Source organism: Sebastes umbrosus, chromosome 18 (genome assembly GCF_015220745.1).
Source record: "Sebastes umbrosus isolate fSebUmb1 chromosome 18, fSebUmb1.pri, whole genome shotgun sequence".
Lineage (NCBI taxonomy): Eukaryota > Metazoa > Chordata > Actinopteri > Perciformes > Sebastidae > Sebastes > Sebastes umbrosus.
The window spans coordinates 22,750,458-22,771,197 of NC_051286.1; the positions used below are offsets into that span (position 1 = coordinate 22,750,458).

The 20,740-nt window shown below is 45.1% G+C and overlaps 1 protein-coding gene across 4 annotated transcripts in view; it reads right to left on the reverse strand.

Moving 5' to 3' along the window:
* The window catches only part of bach2b (BTB and CNC homology 1, basic leucine zipper transcription factor 2b), a 97,164-nt gene that overhangs the window by 14,584 nt on the left and 61,840 nt on the right, over window positions 1-20,740 (reverse strand). For all 4 annotated transcript variants that reach the window (XM_037750485.1, XM_037750486.1, XM_037750484.1 and 1 more), the window contains one exon: window positions 4,108-5,595. In XM_037750485.1, coding sequence (XP_037606413.1) covers window positions 4,108-5,595 — 1,488 coding nt within the window. The remainder of the gene's footprint in view (window positions 1-4,107; window positions 5,596-20,740) is intronic.

The following is a 20,740-nucleotide window of genomic DNA, read 5'->3' on the forward strand; positions in this document are numbered from 1 at the left end:
AATTCTGTTGCAATTCCCTTGAAATGCACTAAAACGGAGCGTTTCTGACAGAGGATAAATACAGGTATATTCAGGCAAACAGTATGAGGAAAATAAAGTGTTTTTTTTAACATTACAGCATGTAAACATGTTCTAGTAGAAACACAACATACAAGTAAGGACCTGAAAATGAGCATGATATGGGACCTTTAATATGCAACATCCCTTGTTAAATACAAATTTTAAGAGGGAAAAGAATGAGCAAACATCCCCATAATGTTAAACTTAAATAAGCCTCCCACACATATTATACAGTGTGCAGCAGACAAGACGTCTTCAACAGCTACTGTAACCAAACACTCCCATTCAGGTGCACTTCTCATCACATCTTTTTGATGCCATGTGTTTGCATTCCATAACATCATTCAAAAAAATACTCTATTTCTATATTTATTATAGTATAAGTCTTTTCCAGCTAACACTGATGTTGTCATATTGCTTTAACAAATGACCCATAGTGCCATAGTGGGATGAAAGGGGAACATCAGTTACTAGGATTTCATCTGACATCTTCTACCATTATCACTATCATTGGATATGACTGAAACAAGTAAACAGCTAACATGAATGGCACGGCAGACTCAGACCACAGCCACATCATATCTAGAGTAGAGCGAAGGTTTCTCTGGCATCGTGCACGGGTAGCAGGACTGATATTAAGGTCTGTGCACTTCCTGTCACACGTTCATTCTATTTCATGTTTTGCCTGATAGCGAAAAAAACAACAAACAAACAATGTGCTGATGTATCAGGACTACTTCCTCATTCCTCCCACTTGCGAGATGAGATCAATATTTTCACCGCTGTGGCCAGACAATACGGCAGAATGAGCTCAACGCCTACACTGCAACACGCAGGAGCCGGAGCTCTGAGAGACACAAAGAGGGAAGGAGACAGACTGCTGCAGCCGTGTAAGAGATGCATGACACATTCTCAGCTGGTGGCAGCGGCGAGGATCTTAGTACTCAAACTCTCTTTCTTCAGCGCTGTCCATATAGCTGTGACCTTGTCATGGGTCTGCTGGGTAGCTAAGGCAAAAGAGCTGAAATCAAGGCCATAACAGTAAGCCAGTTTGCACTAAATTTTGACAAGGAAAAAAATTGGCATGGCCATTTTCAAAGGGGTCCCTTGACCTGTGACCTCAAGATATGTGAATGGAAATGGGTTCTATGGGGACCCACAAGTCTCCCCTTTAGAGACGTATATATGTCTCGGATGCAGTGACACAAAACGGAGCATTTGAAGACAACTCTGCATCAGTAAAAGCTCCAAAGCGTGTGGTGAGGAAATATGACCCTGAATAATTTGGATTCATGATGGCAGGGAGTGATGGGTGAGGGTAAATATTTATGTGGGTCATTACATCTGACAGTGGCATAACACATATTTATAGCCCAGCTTGTCATTTATTTGGGAAGGTGGTCCTCGGAATTATTTTAAAAATCAGAAATTGGCCTCAAGTTACAAAAGGTTGAGAACCCCTGCTTTACTGTCATAACAAGTAAGACCATAATACTCTGAGCCAGATCTAAACTATAGTGGGACAAAGAGCCACACTTGAGTCCAACTTTTCATTTTGTAAGAAGTTAACCTTCTTTCAAAAGTTGCTCAGTCTCTGTGCTGCTGTCTGCTGTACATATACTGTATATGGAACTGCTGATAGTTCTCGTATGATGTGGCTCATATAAACGCAACAGGCCATAACCACAGAGCAGGAGCTGCCCAGAGAGACCTCAAGTGACTCTGGCTACCTTGAATGACTAGGCTTCGGTCAGACTGCCCTGTACTTTAACGACTTCCTTCCTCATCGGGGATTCACTGTGTCCAGTCCGCAGTCCAGGGCTGCTGCTGCTGCTGCTATTTTTACCCCAGAGCTGCTTTTCCCCTCCTCTGCCATTTGCTCTGCAAACACAGCGAGGCCGGGCCTCCTCCATGTTTGTTTGTAAGGGCCAAATTACAGAGAGGGGGTGGTAGGAAAACAAGTGGCCCAGGAAGCATGAGGTAGCACTTCTTCACCACATAAAGTAACCTAACACTGAGCTTCACTTTATAAGTATACCTCTCTGTGACCTCCACTTTAAAGGCAGTAAACTGTAGAGCTGCAGGCAGATCTAGGGAAACATTCATTCATGAAGGATCTTATCAACACAGCCTGCAGTGATAGTGAGTGGAAAGCTGGCAGATAACCCTGTGTAAGTCAATAGAGATTTGACGGAGGATATATTGTGTGTGGAGTAATGGAGCGACAACAATGGCTGACACATAAAACACAGTCATACCCACACAAAGACATGACAAAAAGGGGAACTGAAATGTCTCCTAGTCATTTTTGGGGGTTGATAGCTCAGCGCTGTAAATCAATCCCACGTAATTCACAGTGGCACATTCAGCCAGGCCCTTCAAAAAGGCCCATAAATCTAGTGGCGATGGTTGCCCCGCTAGGAGGGTAATAATTACACATCACTGCTGAGCCTCTTTATCTCGCAGCTCTGTTTGAGCAGCGGAACTGAATTCTTTCCACCGAAAAGCAAAAAATCCTGTCATGTAGCTCCAACCCCTTGCAACACACCGACTTGCTCTTTGAATCTGATCACCATGGCAACGCACCACTTTCTCTCTCTCTCTCTCTTTCTGCTCCCTCTGTGCACTCAGAGCAGCCCTCTCCACCGAGCTCATCAAACATAATTCTGCACCTCAAGCAAGCATTGCTTAATGTAATATCGCTAACAGTCGAGACGGCCTGGTGGTAACGTGCATTCCTCCTGGAGCCTAAAACGATCGTGAGTTCAAGCTCTGCAATAGATAGTCTATAGAGAAAGACACATGCTAGTGTCATGTGGAAACCTCACACAGGATTGTAGTGATGTATAATTTATTGTAAAAGCATTTCAAATCCCCACCATGAGGGAAACAAACAAAAAAAAGCTCCTTTTCCAAGCTTCCAACAGGATTTAGTAGGTTTTCACCCGACAGCATGTGTCAGGTGAAAGAAAGCCTGAGATGGAAAGTTCAATCATTAACGTGGGTAAACACAGCAGCGCTATGAGGAAGCAAAGCTATTCTTTTCTAAATTGATTTTAATGCCTTTTACTTTCCCTCAGGTGGGAAATCTGCTCATTTTGATATTATTACACCTGCGCTGTGCTGCATTAGAGGGTCCCTCACTGATCTTTACCCGGTAAACAACAACAGTCGTCTAGTCTGCAGCTTGGAGGATGTCTGCCCGCCCGGGTGGATTAGGGGAGGATGATTAGAGGATTGTCTATTCATCCTTGTCAGCATTGTGGAGCTGCGCTTACAGTCCCGTCATGAGACTCAGCTGAACCCTCTCGCCTCGCCCACACACACACATTCAACTCACTGCAAACCGCCGGCCATTAAATCTTTACGGCCGCGGCACATCGCTTGCTGTAATGTGTTTGCTTGTAATGCCTTTGCGACTGCACACCTTTGCCGCGGCTGGGTGTCGCTGCTAATTGTCGATAGATCAGAAATGTCAGAAGTCGGCCTCGGCTTTCGCTGAGAATTAGCATATGCATATTTATAGGGGCGGATTATAGATGTCAGTGTTTCTGCTGGGATAAAATGAGCTAGTTAGGGTAGTTGGCACTGGCAGGGAGACAGATAGAGCCAGAAGGGAATCACTTCAGAGGGCAGCTCTACCCTGGGAGAGAATCCTGAGCCTTCAATCGCCTGCGGTGCTTTTGACACATACAACTGTACAGGCTACTCTACGGCTAAGATGATGAACCAATCACAGTCTTAAAAAAAATTAAAAACAGCCTCCTGAATTTAGCCTTGTCCTAGTGCATTTGGGCTCACATATTCAGACTCATTACACAGATCTCCAGCAGTGCATAAAGCAGATTAATAATATCAAAGCACATCTGTGCCCTTTGGTGATGCTGTAAATCTTGTACTGAACACTCCTGCTTCAATTACATGATGATTTAATGACTGCTAATGCAGACCTGGAGAGCAGGGCACTGCGATATAATTAGCCATGGTGGAATTGAGAGTAATGGCTACATTGTGTGTTACATGTGAAAGACAATGTTTCACACTCACCTCCGGCCCTCGCTCCTGCACGCTGTCTCCCTCCGAGAAGGAGCCCGACTCGTCGCTGGAGTTGGTGCCGTAGGACTGCTCACATTTGATCTTGGGTCGCACCTGGCCAAAAAGAGCGTCCCCCGGCGGCTCCTGCTGGTCCACATTGAGGCAGCGTGCCACGTTGGAGCATGGAGAGGAGGAGAACTCGAACTGGGGCAGGCTGCAGGGAGAGCCGCCGCTGCCGTCCTCCGCATAGGAGTACGAGGAGCAGGAGCTGGAAGTCCTGGTGCGCGTCTCGCAAGGCGGCGAGCGTGGGCACACTTTGATTGGCACTGGGCAGCTGGTGTTGGGCCGTGGGCGGCACAGGAGCGGGGGCTCGGTGGAGGTGGCGCTGGGAGAATAGGTCTGGGAGGTGGGGAGGGACTGGCTGGCTCCAGCCCACAGGCCCTTTGGCATGTGCTCAGTGAGCTCCATCTCCAAAGAGTTCCCACCCGGGTAGGAATGTGCTGGGGTTCCCAGACGTTTGCAGGCCCCTGAGGAAAATATGACACTACGACGATCTAGCTCGGCTTCCTGTTTGCAGACCCCGTCGCAGGAAGCCGACTTGAGGGACAACCCTGCAGGGAAACCGTCCGCGTCCTTCGGGGATGTAACAGACAGCTCCCCAGTGAAAGGCCTGAAGTCTTTTTTATGATCTCCCTGAGAGTTTCCTTTGTCCTGGGGGCAGACAGGTCTGTTGGCGAATAGCTGCTGTGATGTGTTGGGCAGACTGGGGAGGTCCACCCCTTTCTTGAAGAAGGCTCGGAGGCAGGAAGGGGACTTGGTTCTCTTGTTTCTCTCCACAGATACGGGGTTATCCATCTCCATGGCCGTCACACTGTCCTTATCCCTGACGTCCTGCTCGTCCCCCGACAGGCACAATGAGATGGCCTCTTCGTCTGCCTGTGGTTCAACTTTGATCTGTGCCAAAGGCAGTCTGCCCTGACCCGGCACTGCCCCGCTAACGCTGCTCTCCTTTAATGTGCTTGGAAAACCTGAGGTACTGGTGTGTGAGGAGGTGTCATTATTGTGCTTGTTGCAAGCCCACTGGTATTTCCTGTACTTTGGGCATCGCGGCAGGTCTGACGCTCCGTGCCGATCAAAGTCCAGCCGGCCATCTGTGAAGTTGCTGGGAATAGCAATCGCTAGCCGATCGTCGTCAGGGTGTCCGAAGGAGGCGAGGGGGTCGGCGCACCGTCGCACCTTGGGAGAGGCGGGCCTTTCCGCCTCCGACTGCATGCTCTCGTCCTCCGAGTTGTTCACCTCCGCCGCCACCTTGTGGCATAGCAGCAGGCCATCCTCCTCGCTGCGCAGCTGAGCTTCTAGGAAGCGGAAGCACGAGTCCTCGAGGTTGTGCATGCGCAGGAATTCGGCACAGCGGATGACCTCCTGGATGTTTTCTCTGCTGAGTAACAGCTTAGCAGTGTAGGCAAACTGCAACAATGGAGCGAATCCCCTGGCAGTGACCTGCAAAAAAACAGGGAAATTGCCAGAATTACCATCAGCACAGGCATTGTTCGGAGCACTCGGAGTGTGGTGAGACAACCCGACAGCTCCGACGACCATAAACAAACACTGTAAAGTACCGGTTAATCTTTTCATCAGGTCAGCACTGAACATCCCATACAGTGGTAAATAAGATCTGGTGTGCTCTGGGGATGTTGGCAGGTTGTGTGTCCAGCCTCATGGTCATAACAACAAACCTGTGGGACATTCCAGCAGTGTACCACTGTCTGCTCTGTGGTCATATCATTGGTTTTGCCAACACCCACTCCTGTCACGGCTTTGAATTTGCAAAACCCTTACATACTTGAGGTACGATGTCTCAGCACAACTGCTGCTTTATATTCATTCAGTTACATGTATTCACTGTTGACAGTAGGAATCTGTGTATTTAATAGCATTGCTGGAGGGCTAAGTGATGGTAATTCTTAAAAAAGAATCAGCAAAGATCTTTGTGACTTGTTCAGTGAATTATACCTAGTCTAGGAAGCCCGGTTTCAAGTTTTAGCTCCAGGTTTGGTATCAGTTCCAAGAGCTTTGACTCTGATACCAAGCAAATACGTTTTTGATAATTGATACATACATAATTGACATGAGAAACACCTTTTTCATTTAACAAAGGAAGCCAAAGTTCTTATTAGTTAAAGGTCCCATATTGTAAAAAGTGAGATTTCCATGTCTTTTTTATTATAAAGCAGGTTTAAGTGATATATAAATACTGTGAAAGTATCGAAAAGCTCAATCCATGAAGAAATACACACAGCCTGTTTTCAGAAACTGTGCATTTGAAACAAAACGGCAGGATTTCTGTACATTTGTGATGTCACAAATGTACAATATATAGATACCTAGCAATGCATTCCATTGAAATTACCTAAAACGGAGCGTTTCAGACAGAGGGTGAATACAGGTATATTCAGGCAGACCGTATGAGGAAAATAATGTTTTTTTTTAACAATACATCATGTAAACATGTTCTAGTAGAAACATTAAATTCAAGTATGAACCTCAAAATGAGCATGATATGGGACCTTTAAATATTGTTTTTTTTTATAACTGATTTAAATCAGGAACCATTTGATCAAAGAATGAGTAAACAACACATTCAATGACAGCTTTTGGCACTTGACATTAAACTGCTGGTGCTATGAGTAAAATATTGAGGTTTGATATAACCGGCCCCTATTATCCCTTGGACTTTGAGTTAATTGGGGTTTTACCTTCACAACACTGATTAGAACGTGTCCAGCAGTAACTATACTGTAAGCGCCCTGATCGGAGCACGGCCCTAACGGCCTCACTTTCTGTGTCACAACCCCTTCCATCCTCAGGTCAAGTGCCTGTAAAGCCTAATGGTTTGTAAGACTACGGGCTTATCCCCGTTGTGGCCATGTGGCGCGGGATGATAGAGGGAAGCCTTCCATTTAGACTTAATGCCAGATAATTAGGTAAACTCCTGAGCCTGCACAAGTCCAGGCCGCCCTCCGCTGCTGTTGTCACAGAGCACACACACAGACGAGAGAGAGAAAGGAGCCAGAGGAGGAGCCGGCTTTAACGCAAAGGCTTGTCTGCTGTTTGGAGATCAGCGTGAGGTTCACACTAGGTTGCATTCATCACTTTACTTAGGCTCTAGCGACCAATCCCTGCAGCTCCATCCTGGTTCATTCTCTGGTGGCAAACACATTATACCGTTAGGCGCTCGGGGAATGCAATCAGACCGCACGCAGAGAAAAGGTGCGCTCGCAAACACAACTGCAACGCGTTCACTTTGAATCTGAGACTCTTGCTCTACAAAGCACCCCTTTTCAGAGGCTGAGTGATGTGAAGTTTTTTTCTTACAAGACTTAACAGAGGCTCGCAGATGTAGGGGATGTGCTGCACAATGTGGTTTTAATGAGTCCACTGTTTACTGATTGTTGTGCTGCCTTTGTTGGAGGAAACAAGAAGACAAATTACCCGAGGTGGAACGGTACACTGTGTGAGCTCTGCAGCAGCTTCCACAGTTCCAGCGGCCTCTGCCAGACACACTAGTAAAACAGGATTTTCCCTCTTCAGTAATCAAGCTTTAAAAAACCACAGAATCTGCTCTGTGGATTTTTTCCGCCTGGAAAAACAACTAAGCAGTATGCATGAGGAAACACAAATATGTCAGTAAAAAAAATAGCTTGAGGTCATCGGAGTTAGTCTAAGAATGTATTAAATCATCTGGTTTGGTGGAGTTTCAGGAAGATGAATAAACATGTGCTGCTTTTAGTTTTTTCTTTTTTAAAAGGTTTAAGGAGAGCCAATGTTTTATTGACTGCTTCCTTGTTCACTTCCAAACATTGTGAAATTAGAGATAATACATGCTGCTGGAGGCTCAGAGCTCAAACAACACAATGGAGGATGTGTCTGTGCCAATTGGAATGGAACATGACCCCCAAAATACAGACGGGGATTATGTGATTAAAGAACAGATATGAGAATTACAGCTTTAAAATTGTAAAACACCCAACTTGGCTTTCAGCTAAACTCAATGATCTGCAGGTTAATGTGTTGGACCAACTGTACGGAACTGTGATCAGATGATATCTACGATTGATCCAAGCACACACTGGTGTTCACTTGTTTATGATGATCTTTGTACAGCATACATACATAACTTGTAGTTTTAATCATTTAGATGTTTCATATTTTAACTGTTTTATTATTTTATCTGTAAATAATGTTTCCAACCATTAAGGTCTGAACCCATCGGCTATCTGTCTGACGATGATAAGCCTCTGTGGGTAAGGGGCTATATTTCTGAGGTTCCGGTGTAGCCCGCAGATAAGACAAGCCAGCCAAGACTTCCTTTTCAATGCGCCGCTCATCGTTTACGGTCCAATTATCAAATTGAGATGCAAGACTGGAGTTCAGAGACGACGTGTACGGCCAGATTGTTTCACAAGTAGCCAGTTTACAAGCTCATTTTAAACCAATAAAAAGCTAAATCATCGACAGACGATAGTCGGCCGGTTCCCAGGTTGCATTTCAGCTCATGCGTTCCGCCTCTTTTGCTCTCCACACGGACTGTTTCGCTGCATTGATTGGTCAATACTCGGACTACAAACGCAAACCTGAAGTCTTCTGATACCAAAATCTTGTCCCGTTGCTACAGATTCTGCTTTTATATGCAGATATCTGTCTATAGAGATTATTAAAGGCAGGTGGGCAATCTTGAGAAACAAGCAAGAGTACACTAGATTTTAAAAAATTATCCCGCCGAAGAAATTAGCCCAGCGTTGCCAACTCAGCCAGCAGCATTAACTGCTAACTAGCTCCAAAAGTCCCTAAATCTAGCGAAGAAATCGGCAACACTGACAGTCCGTCCATTCAGGCCTCCTTCCAAAGCCACGCCCCCAAAATTATCATTACGAATGTAAACATATCATAATGAAATGTGTAAAATTGGGTGTTGTTGTGGAAGCCGTTCTGAGATGCGTTATTTTATCAAATGTAGTTTAGGGGTAAAAGCTCTTTTAACTTTTTTTTGATTGTCTGGTGTTTGATTTTAATGTATGTAGATAGTTTCTTCAAGTCTCTGGAACTCTGCTGGAGGGATGAACAGCATTCTTCCAAAAGGTATCCCTCATTTGGTGTTTTGATGATGGTGGTGGCGAGCGCTGTCTCTCCAAAATCTCCTGCACGTGTAGAGATGTGCTGACCATGATTAAAAGTATTATATCAGGATGTATCGTCTTGTTTTCAAGGGGGGGGTCACATCTACTGTACATGTCACAGATCATGATGTTAACGGTGTACTTATGTATGTGTGTAACTTCCACCATTCATGTATTGCCTTTCCTGGAAGCCACTACGATCTGTGAGTCCCTCTTGAAAATCTATAAATAAATGTGTTTCTTATTTCATACTGTAATTACAGTCTACCGTGAAGTGAGGCGCTTCTTCTTGACAGCAACAGCTGTCAAATCTTCATAAATATTTCCTTAAATATTTCTTTCAACTGGCCCGTGACAGCTTGAAATATTTCCCAGATGGATTTAGAAGTCACTGCGTGTATAGCCTTATTATATTTATCTATATTGCCAATGCCGTGGCGACCACATTTAATCAACCATGCTGTAAAAAGAAATGTAAATTTACACTTGAATAATTCGATGTGTTTGTCTGATTTTGGACTTAATTCTAATGTTAATATCGCTTTAACATCTGCTGAATTTCTTCGTTTGTTGCTGTGATTTGACAACAGACAGCCAAATGTTTATGATGTAAAACATCATACCGGCACCGTACTTAACAGATGTGTGATATGCTAAATACACATCTGTTTTGCATACAGTATATAATGTGTGATGGGACTATTACTATACTATACTATAGACACTTAATATAAGATATTTGTGTATTTGTGGATGTGCAGGGTGCGCTCCAGCTGGAGCTGACGGTTGAAGTTCCATCCTTCTAGTGTTTAACCCAGTGTGGCTGCAGCCTCCCAGCATGCATCTGGTCTACAGCACCTTGCAGTGAGCTCTGGCTATAACAGACAGTCCAACAGCACTGGGCATATCAGTCATTGTATAAGAGGAAGCTGCTGACTCCATATCTGTGAGGGGGGGATGGTGTGCATGTGTGTTTGTGCATGTGCAAGGGTAAGTGGGTGGGTGGGTGGGAGTGTGTGTGTCAGAGTGAGGGATTTGGGGGGAGGGTAGAGGCTTTGAGTGGACTATCCGCTCTACTGATGAGCGCAGCACATCCACTACACTATACTGCTGCAACACATGCACACATACACACACGCGCGTACGTAGACACACATTTTTGTAGTTGCTGCAATAATGAATCCATTGAATTGGAATATCATGTTCTCTTTCACTGTAAATGATATGATGATACACTGTCTGTGCCCTTTAGGCCGATGGTGCTAGTTTAATGATCTTGATGATATTAATAAACTCAATATTATAATTACTGCATTAAAGGGGGACTACCTTCAGAGATCTAATATTACACGTTATTTCCTCAGACTTGACAAAGTTCATCCGGAGCCACAGAAGACATGGTGGTGCTCCTCATGATGAGTAAGCTGATGTAAAAATAAAGGTGTTATGTCCCATTAAAAAAGGCGGTTTTCCTGTGAAGATACGAAGTGAATAATGTGCATCACTGTCACTTTGAATCTACTTCAATTTGGGCGATCCTCTTTGAACACCCTTAAAGCCTCGGCCACACTGGGAATGTCAGGAGCGCGTGGCGGCCGCGTTACCTGTTGGTTTTTATTTCGGCGTCCGTGTTAACAGGTTAGAGCAACCACACTGGCCGGCTCGGCTGTGTGTCAGCTGCGTCTCTTCTAGAGATTAGAGGTCTCGCCTATTTTTGACAGCAACAACAGACAGTGAAAATTATCTATTGACTGTATATTGTCATCTTATCAGCAACATTACTACAGTTTCGATGTCTCTATCTGTAGAAAATGTTACGGAGATGAAAAAAGTAAATATTTATTTTTAAATCAACACTTTTCCTGCTTTCATTTCAAAATAAAAGCCCTAAAGCGTTTTTTTCTGTGGACACAATTCCTTCATTTGTTAACACGAGGCTTTTATTCCGAAATATGTGCAGGACAGTGTTGTAGAACATGCAGTGACTTGCAGTGCTCCATGAATGAATATAGTACGGGGTTTTAATTGTGGATTATTACTTTTATTTACAAATTACCACATGTTTCTTAACCTTTCTCTGTCTCTTTATAATGAAATGAAATGGCCAATATGAAAGGCAAACTCTATGTAGAAAGAAAGGGCTGGCAGCAGCAGCTGCAGAAACTCAACTGAAACGCAGCTGGTGTGGACACCAGACGCGTGAATTGCGCAGCCGCCATGCGACGCCGCCTCGCGCTCCTGGCGTTCCCAGTGTGGCCACGGCGTTAAAAAGGTGTAAGCCGAAACATGCAAATTCGCTCTACGTGGTGCAAATTTAAGTGAGTTGAAAATTCAAGCTTATCTTGAAGCTTTATGGCTTTAATTCATGATGGTACGGAGACAAGAAGAAACAGGAGAGAGACGGCAAAAAGAAGTGGAGTCTCTGGGCGAGTTCTGAGATCTGTCAGAGTCTGAACTGTTATACACACACACACACACACACACACACACACACGCACATACCCCCCCCCCCCCCCCCCCCCCCCGCCCCCCTCACCCCCCCACACACACACACACACACACACAGAGTTAGTTGCTGTAGATTGGGCCACGCCGACTGTAATGGTGAGTGGTGAAGCAGTGGTAGCTTAAATGAGGCTGGCCGGCTGCATCCAGGGCTGCTGATAAACAGCAAAGCTGCTGGAGGAAAAGTGCTGAGCGTACCAGGGATCTATTTTCAGCTAGTATCAGCAGCTGCTGCCTGCGGGAGCGCATCTTTATGTGCGCCCTGCACCATATGTGATTACTTCACTGTTACAACCAGCACAGCAGCCTAATGAAGGAAAGCATTATTACAGGATGGACGGAGGGAGAGAAGGAGGGAGAGAGGGAGGGAGGGCGTAAATATGAGGGAGGATGGACAGAGCACGGGGGAAAATGAGAGAGGAAGGGAGTCAGTCACATCATAGGAGGAAGAGGAGGGCAGGGAGGATACACAGAGTGTTTCCTGGTCATTAGCTGACGGCCGTGACGTCTGAAGCATTTCGGCTGTTAGCAGCACTTAGTGTACGAGTTAAGACAAAGAGACAAATTTGTCAGAGTGACAGATTGGGGCCATTTTAGGCTAACGCAGCCCTGCTCTGCGTCTGGAGTGGACAGGCGATACCATTACAGGGCAGTGGCCAATCACAGACCCGGACAGTTCACATGACATTTTTCGGAAGCCTGCCAAATATCCTTTCATAAACAGGCTGAGCAATACTACACCACCCCTCCCTCACTCGCTCTCCCACTTCCCTCAGCCCAGCGCTCCTCTCTTACATCGGCCTTTCGCCTCCTCAGAAGAGAGGGCTAATTTATGCAAATGTGCCTGAGTGAATTCCTGCATGTCATGCATGCTAATGAGGACGTGGCATGGCATGACAATGGAGTGCAAGAGAAAACACTCCATCTCCATCGGAGGGAGCAGCCGCCGCTTTAAACATCAGATCTGCTGAGTAACTTGACATTAACCTCTGTGTTCGCAGACAAACAATAAGGAGCCTGAGTCACAGCACTAATGGAAATGAAGCAGGCGCTGTACTGTACGCTGTCATGACGCCATTGTGGGTTAAGCTATAATGCCGGAGGAGATGACAGGAAATGTGCAGGGACAAAAGGCCGCACAACAGAAAAGCTCCCGGGCCAAAGGAAAGTCTTTTTATAAAGACAGCTGGAGCAGACATACAGTAGCTTATTAAGCTATCTGTCAGCTTCTATCGGTCCTACAGCTTGCATTAGAAATACATTACACTGAGAAATGGATGACACACTGTATCTTTAATGGCTAAAATTCAAGGTCTAATCTGATGTGACAGTCTACTCACATCACATTAGAAATGTTCTCTAAGGAAAGTGTCATAACTTTCAATAACAGTTGCTCCATATACTACATCACTTGATCTGCGGGTCGCTTGCTGTATACTTAACTCTAACCAAATTCCAAAACCTTGTCATAAAAGGTATCCATGGTTTGCAAAAACATAGAATTCCAACATTTTTTGCTGGCGACTGGGCTGTTTTTGAACATACCTGAGATTTTGCGCGTTCATTTAATTTACAAATCAAATCTTTGCAATGATTTTCCAAACACACCATGGTATCTAAGATGATTTAATTGGTTTTCCTACCTTCCAAGCAGCTATTCTTTCCATTCATTTCTGTCTGAGACCTGTATTTGTTTTTGACAGGCTGTTGTGTTATGAGGACTGTCTCACATTCACACACATTACGTTTTTTTTGTCGAGCTTCACATCGGCTTAAAGTTAAAAGTATTTCTGTGGCTATACACTCAAAATGTTCTGGACGAAGCCCTGACACCGGTGACCACTGATGCCCGTAACCATAGTAACTCACTCCTGCCTGCGTGCGCGCATGGAGAGAGAGAGAAGACGGAGAGACGCTGCTGACGGAGGAGAGTTTACTCTGAGCAGCAAGTCACTAAAAGGTTCTGAAAAGGCACTAAATCTAGTGAGAAAGTCACCAACTGTAATGTGGGTGTCACATCCTACAATAAAAACACAATATTCCATACACACTAAAGTGGCAAGATAGTTGAATACAAAAGGATAAAGCACATATATATATCCAATAACAACAATGATAATAATAAATCACAGCCGGGCTGCTGAGTCTGTAAGGTTTGGAATGGGTATTAAGAGTGAAAAGAGGTGCTAAGCACAGTGAATGCGTTTTCTCAGTGATGCTGAGAGATTTTGAAACGTAAGGAAAGTGTCATCCTCAGTGACAGCAGAAGCTCAGACGTTGCTGGTGCTGAGCTGCGGGTGAGTAAACCTCCCCCTGACAGTGGATTAAATCAGATAGTGTACGTCCTAATCCTCTCCCAGTGCAGCTTACAGTACAGGCCAGACAGTGGGGAGGACATGACCCCACCTCTACACTGTTTAAGTGTTTGGGGCTGTTTTGTCATTGAATTTATCCAAGTACATTAACACAGGCCAGGCTACTCTCAGCTCTGTGTCCATGCAGCGTTGGTTTTGTCCACCATGCTGGTATATGGCTGCAGGCTTTCTAGCCACAGACTGATGAAAGTCTGTGTATTTATTTCATTCAGGGGGGATGTTAGCTGCTTAACTGTGCCGGGTTTGGAGGTTAAATACAGAGAGCGTAAACATGGGGATCACACCGGCAGGCTGTCGCCCGGCAGGCTGTGGCTGCTCAAGGTGTTCCTCTACCCAGCCTCTCACGCTCAGACAAAGACCCTGCATCTATACTCTAGGTGTCCTTGAGTTGGCAGAGAAAGAGAGACCCCCTGCTGGACCAAAGGGGGTTGGGTATTAGTGCCGGTACTACCACCGCAGCGTATCACTCCTCTCTCCTCTCTCCACCACCCAACCCCCCCATCTATAAGGAAGGCAGAGCTCTATCCCCGTCTCCCACCATCTGTCTAACAGGCTGTATTTCTGTGATAGTGTCCTGGCATTAGCTTGTGCAGGTCGAGACGCGATCAACTGCTTGACCTGAGGCGGTGGATGGATGTCACTCATCAACCTCCCTAAACCACCACAAGATTACATTACATTAGCCTGTCTCTGGTCTATCTCAAGCTCTTTCTCTATCTCAGACTTTTTAGTTACCTCACAAGCAGCGAAGGTTCACGTTAGGTCATTGTTAAAAGAAACCAATGCAACCAGTGTTGTCATTTCCCTGATGAGGCCAGTCTAAATGCAAAGATTGGGAACATTTCCATTCCCTCCGCACTGCTCTCAACATGGCAACGGCTCGAGCCAGCCGCTCGCAGCTAACAGTGCTAACAGCGCTCACAGACAGAGTTAACAGTGTTAACCTGGGGGGGGGGCCGGGCTGTAACTGCCGTTTGAGAGCAGTGCAGAGAGGCGGCCGTGAGCTACATGCACATGCACGAACATGCAATAAAAGCACGCGTCCGGCCCGGCGATGTCAACAGAGCACAGAGAAGCTCTGATTCCAACACAGACAGAGGGAGAGAGACTTCATTCTCTGCTCAGGTAGACATTACTCCTTTATATCGTTACATGGACAATAGTTGTTTCTGCTATATTAATGCTCTAGATATTCCAAACTGCCTCATCGATGGACTTAGGTGTGGAGAGCCATTGAAGATCTCTAACCCCTTCACCCCTATCCCTAGTCCTAACCACCCTCTGAGGCTACTTCTTAAGCCTCCATTAATAACAAGCTCTTTAGTATTCCATCCAACATTTTCACAAGCAGCACTCCAGACTTTTAATCTTGTTCAAATAAATCACAGCAAATCCTTTGCGACACTGCAGGTGGATACGCTCTCCTTTTTTTAAAACCGGGTGCAGATTTGTGTGTGTGTGTGTCTGTGTGTTTTCTTTTGAGATGAAAAATGTGCAGCAGTGTTCCCTGGCTCATGACTAAGGAAAGAACTGACAAACAGGAGGTGGTTTGAGGTCTGTGAACCAGAGCTCTGCTGAATCACAGTACTGCCCTCTCCTTTTTTCCAGAATAAAAACTCAGAGAGAGCAGAAATGGTCGCACTGATGAGCTGCCACATTCTGGAGCCCTCCGCCGTCCCCACAGCGGTCTGGAATCAATTATTCCAGCCGGTCAGAACACTCCCACACTGGATGTCAGATGTGCAAACAAGTGGATAAACATTATTCAGTGGTGTAATTACTAAACCTGATCTCATGGGAAGGCGTATCAATAGCACAACATTTTAAGGACATTTCTCATCTCAACTTGTCACATACGGATGATTTGTCAGACCCCTCTGCGTCACTTTTCGGTCGCAGTACACATGCTTAATGTTGTGAATTAAAGTAAACCACTATAGTTTCATACCGCCGCTAAAAGCTGCCTTGTGCGGCGGGATCGAACGCCGATGGCCGTGAGTTTGTGACATCCTGGGAATGAGAACCGGCTGGTGTGTCATAATAGCAGTATTTTAAGCTCCTCTTATGTTATTTATTGCCATGTTGTTACCGTGAAGCGGTCATGGTTATGTCTAGGCAACAAAAACACTTAGTTGGTTTAGGAAAACCACATGGATGGGCTTAAAATAAGTATGTAAACAAAGTAAAATAGGTACATAACTAGAATTGTACTCGGACAGCGCAGACCTCCGCCAAGGTGCGTGTCTTTAAGAACAGATCACAGCTCACAGCTGGCGGTACCGTGAGGTGGTCGGCTTATTATAAACCACGGTGTGTTTCCGTGTAACGTAGCGCCGGATGCCTCTCTCATACATTAGCGTTGTAATGTCTGTATAACGTTACACGACGTTGTCTCTCATCCCGTCATCTACCGCGTTTTTCTTTCTCACCGCGGACGGCCAGCAGCTCCCGCCGCACCTCGGAGTTTCGCCACACACATATCTCTCTGCTCTCAGAAGGAGGCGGTGTCACGTGTCATCAACGCGTCATCAGTTACACTGGGCATGTGTTATACCCTGTGGTCTTAATGTTCTGGCTGATCGGAATCCTTTAAAATAATTCCTGAATCCCGGATCATGATCCGGATTGCCACCAAAATCTATCGGATTGTTCATTGCGCTACACCCCACCCCTCCAAAAAAATGTCATTCAAATCGATCACAAACTTTTGGAGTAATCCTGCTAACAGACAAACAAACCAACCCCGGCCATTGGCCTTGAAAGGATGTAACAACGCAACATAAGTACGGAAAAAAAGTCACAAACGTCACTAACTTAACTTCAAAATAACTCAACAACACTTTGGGACATGAACACCAGTCTCACGGTTGAATGTCCTGTGTTTGTTGGACCCATCCACCTCCCCTCCCTCCCACCATCAGCAGTCTCTCTCACATTTTTATTCCACGTCCCTAGCTCTGAGCGTAGCATATTCACGCAGATGTGTTTACATTGCAGTAAGTACAGACTACGCGTCGTCGAAGCAAGAACGGCGTTGTTATTGCACACAAATTGCCGTATCATTCATATGCCATTTGGTGAGATTGTGCTGAATTACAACAAAGGCAACGTGCTGCACTAATAATAACTAGCTGACAGCAGTCTGCTGTGATCATGGCCGTGAGGACTGAGTCACAGCTTTGCATACAGTTCCACTATATGGAGGTCATCTCTGTTCGTCACAGTGATAACTGCTCCTTTCCAGTGGAGGGCTCTCTTTAAAATTCCACTCCCTGACTCTTATTTGTGGCATGCTAATTCTTATGAATCCCCCTTTGTTCTTACACTCACAAGGAATATGATGTAGAGAAACTGTGTGAGTGTGTGTGTGTGTGTGTGTGTGTGTGTGTGTGTGTGTAGCCTCCATCTCCCAACACGTACGTCATGCTCTTCTGTTCCTTCCCCCTGCCGGCCGGCCCGGAGGACAGCATCTCTGAGATAAAGCAGGATTGTTTTGTTCCCATGATGTGATGGCCAACAAAGCCCCTTGATGAAACCGGCTGCCCCTCTGCGAGCCCACAATCACATTAGATATAGATGATGTCACTCAGCCAGCTCCAGCGCCAGCCCCGGCTATTCCAGCGGCGGTGGCGGGGCCATGAGAGGAGAGGAGTGATGGAGGTTGTGGGGGAGGTGGTCTTTGTTTCACATTTCATCTGCACCGACCGACCTCCACCACCCTCTCTCTCTCTCCCCCAGTGGCAGCCGAGGTCTTTCTAATCTGCCCTTTCTTTGCACATAGGTGGCAGCCTTCAGTAGCTGCTGAAGGAATACTCTCTCCATGACCCGAGCCACAGCTCGAGGCTGCTATGCTCTGAGCGGACCCAGCCCTCCCACCCCCTCCACCCCCAATCATCAGAGAGAAGACAGTGTTCAGACTCGAGGCAGGGATGCGTCAGCATGCTTCAGTCAGTGACCGTAAAGCAAAGGGTGACAGGGACCTTAAAAACTTGACTAGCCACATAAATGAAATGACATTCCTCCATGATGCGACTGACAGTTGTCTAGACAGTCAGATAGAGATGTAACACCTGCTAAACAGAATGCTATTTAAAAGGGAAATTCCACCTTAAATAGATGAACAAGGTCAAAAAAGAGCCATTAGTGAAGTAACTTGTGTTTCTAAACTCTTAGACTTTCCACTTTATACTTCCATTTATTTCACAACTGTACTGTAGTTACTAGTTCCATGTAATAGACATATAAAACAATATACAGTAATTAACATGAGCTCACCTTGACCAGCTTACATGTGAATGCATCAGTAATAATAAACACATACTGTATTAAATAACACCCTGGAAGGGGACATTCTGCAGAAAGAGTATTTTTACTTTTGGAACTTAAAGCATTTTTTTTTGTGAACGCTTGTGTACCTTTACTTATTTAATATTTTTACTTGTTACTAAGGATTTTTTTTATAATTGTGGTATTACTACTTTTTCATTTATAATGAACTATTCCCAACATTTACAATTGATTAATAATTTTAAGTCAGGATATCACTTTGGGTCCTGTGAAAATGCACTATTCTCTATTTTAGATTATACGAGTGATAATGAAAAAATAACTATATTTTGCATGTCTACACATGATATGATATGATGATGATATAAGATGTGTGATTCCATCGGCGGGTGTTGTTGAATATGATGTAGTTACCTCAAGTGTCCATTGTGACAGAATAAAGCCAATAGATTCATTATATGTTGTTTTGCCATTTAGATAAAATGATAAAAAACCATGTGAACAGGGATGGACAAAGGGAAGAAGGCTTAGTTAAAACCTCAACAGGAGTAACTCTCTCTCTCTCTGACACATTAAAGAGACAGTCATTGAAAGACGTGACTTTCCACACTCCACACTCTCACACCTGAAACACACAGCAGCTCATGCATTATTCATGCGTGCAGTGAGTGAATGAAAAGAGATGCTGCTTTGAGCATCCAAGAGCCGTTCCCTGCAGTCTGTCTTTGAGTTAAGGAGGAGGGGGAAAAAAAGCCACTGATGCTCATTTTTACATAAGACGACAATCTGACGCCGACTTCTTTTCCAATGAGCGCAGTGACAAAGTCATTTGACAGGCGTTACTTTATTAATGCACGCTGGCCCCAGCGAGGAGCCACAAACTCCACACAGCACATGCGGGATGTGCCCCAGTTTTTCACAGCAGCACATGTATGTACGCGGATGCGAGCGCGTGACATCAATACGTCAGCGAGGGTACTTTCATCATGTGTTCGGTGGGAGGGCTCCGAAGGGGATCGGTTGAAAGTGACAGTGTGAGAGCTGAGGTGAGCAAGAGTGAGGAGTGTTGCTAAACCTGATGAGCGCCGAGCCCGAGGTGGCGTTAATCTCGCCACGAAACGCTACCTCCTGCCACCGACGAAAGGCGGCGGCGGCGGCGACAGCTGACAGGTGCTAATTGGCAATCACAGCCTTACGGGCTCAATAATGCACTTTCTCACTTTCATCCTCCAACGAACAGCACATCGAATTAAAACATTGTTTTACTGCTATCCTCTCTCATGACAGAGAAAAGGCACCGCAAATAGAAACCAAAAATAACTCTAAAATACTCAAAACGTCAACAGTGAAGTTACAGTTGGGAAGTGATAATATATATAAAAAAATGGAGAAGATGGAGTTAAAGTGAGATTTTTGGAAATTGTGTGGTGCCAGTGGGAAACCCACACGGTCATCTAAGCCCCCTGAGAGGGCCTAAATAAATAAAAAATAAATACATAATGACTTATAAGTTTAGATTTATAACTAAATGAGTGAATTTATTATAAAAGCAAAATGTTTCTAAATTCAAAAGTAACCTTACGTATTGGACAAATCAAGCACTCAATACCTCTACCCGAACAGGAGTTTACCTTGCAAGTTATTAGGTAAAAACATAACAATACAATACGACATAAGGGTTATCATCTATTCACATGGTTGATCACTGATACAAATACGAGAAGACGACGCCGACCTCTAGTGGTTGTAGTAATTACGACGGGAGCAAAGGAGGACGTTAGGTGACGATAAGGGCAACAAAGTCCGGTTGGAGTGGCGGTCGGGGGGCGATGGATGGATCAAACAAACAGCACTTTCACCGAGAAGACCGCCGTGTCCCGCGTGAAACCAAAAGTCGACGGCTTATTTTACCGTAGTTTTCTTACGTAATTTACGTAGTATTGATTTAAACTCAAACCACGATCTTTTCCTAACCCTAACCAAGTAGTTTTGTGGCCTTAAACTAAAGCTGTTTTGTCTAATTCACAATTTTAATCACATGCTAAGTGCAGTTTAGCCCGTCTGAAGCATCAGAACGGTAGTGATAAGCACTGACAACGCATATTCAATCGGCTGATAACATTATAAATAGGTGCACAGTCAGATTGAGCTGTGGCTGAGACCTTGTTGACTCATGTGACTGTGATGTACTTTAAAAGACAGCTGGTAATGTTGCTTTGGACAAAAGCATCTGCCAAATGAATAAATGTAAATATAATTTACAAGTGCTTGTCATACTTCCATGGATGTCTTTTTGAACTA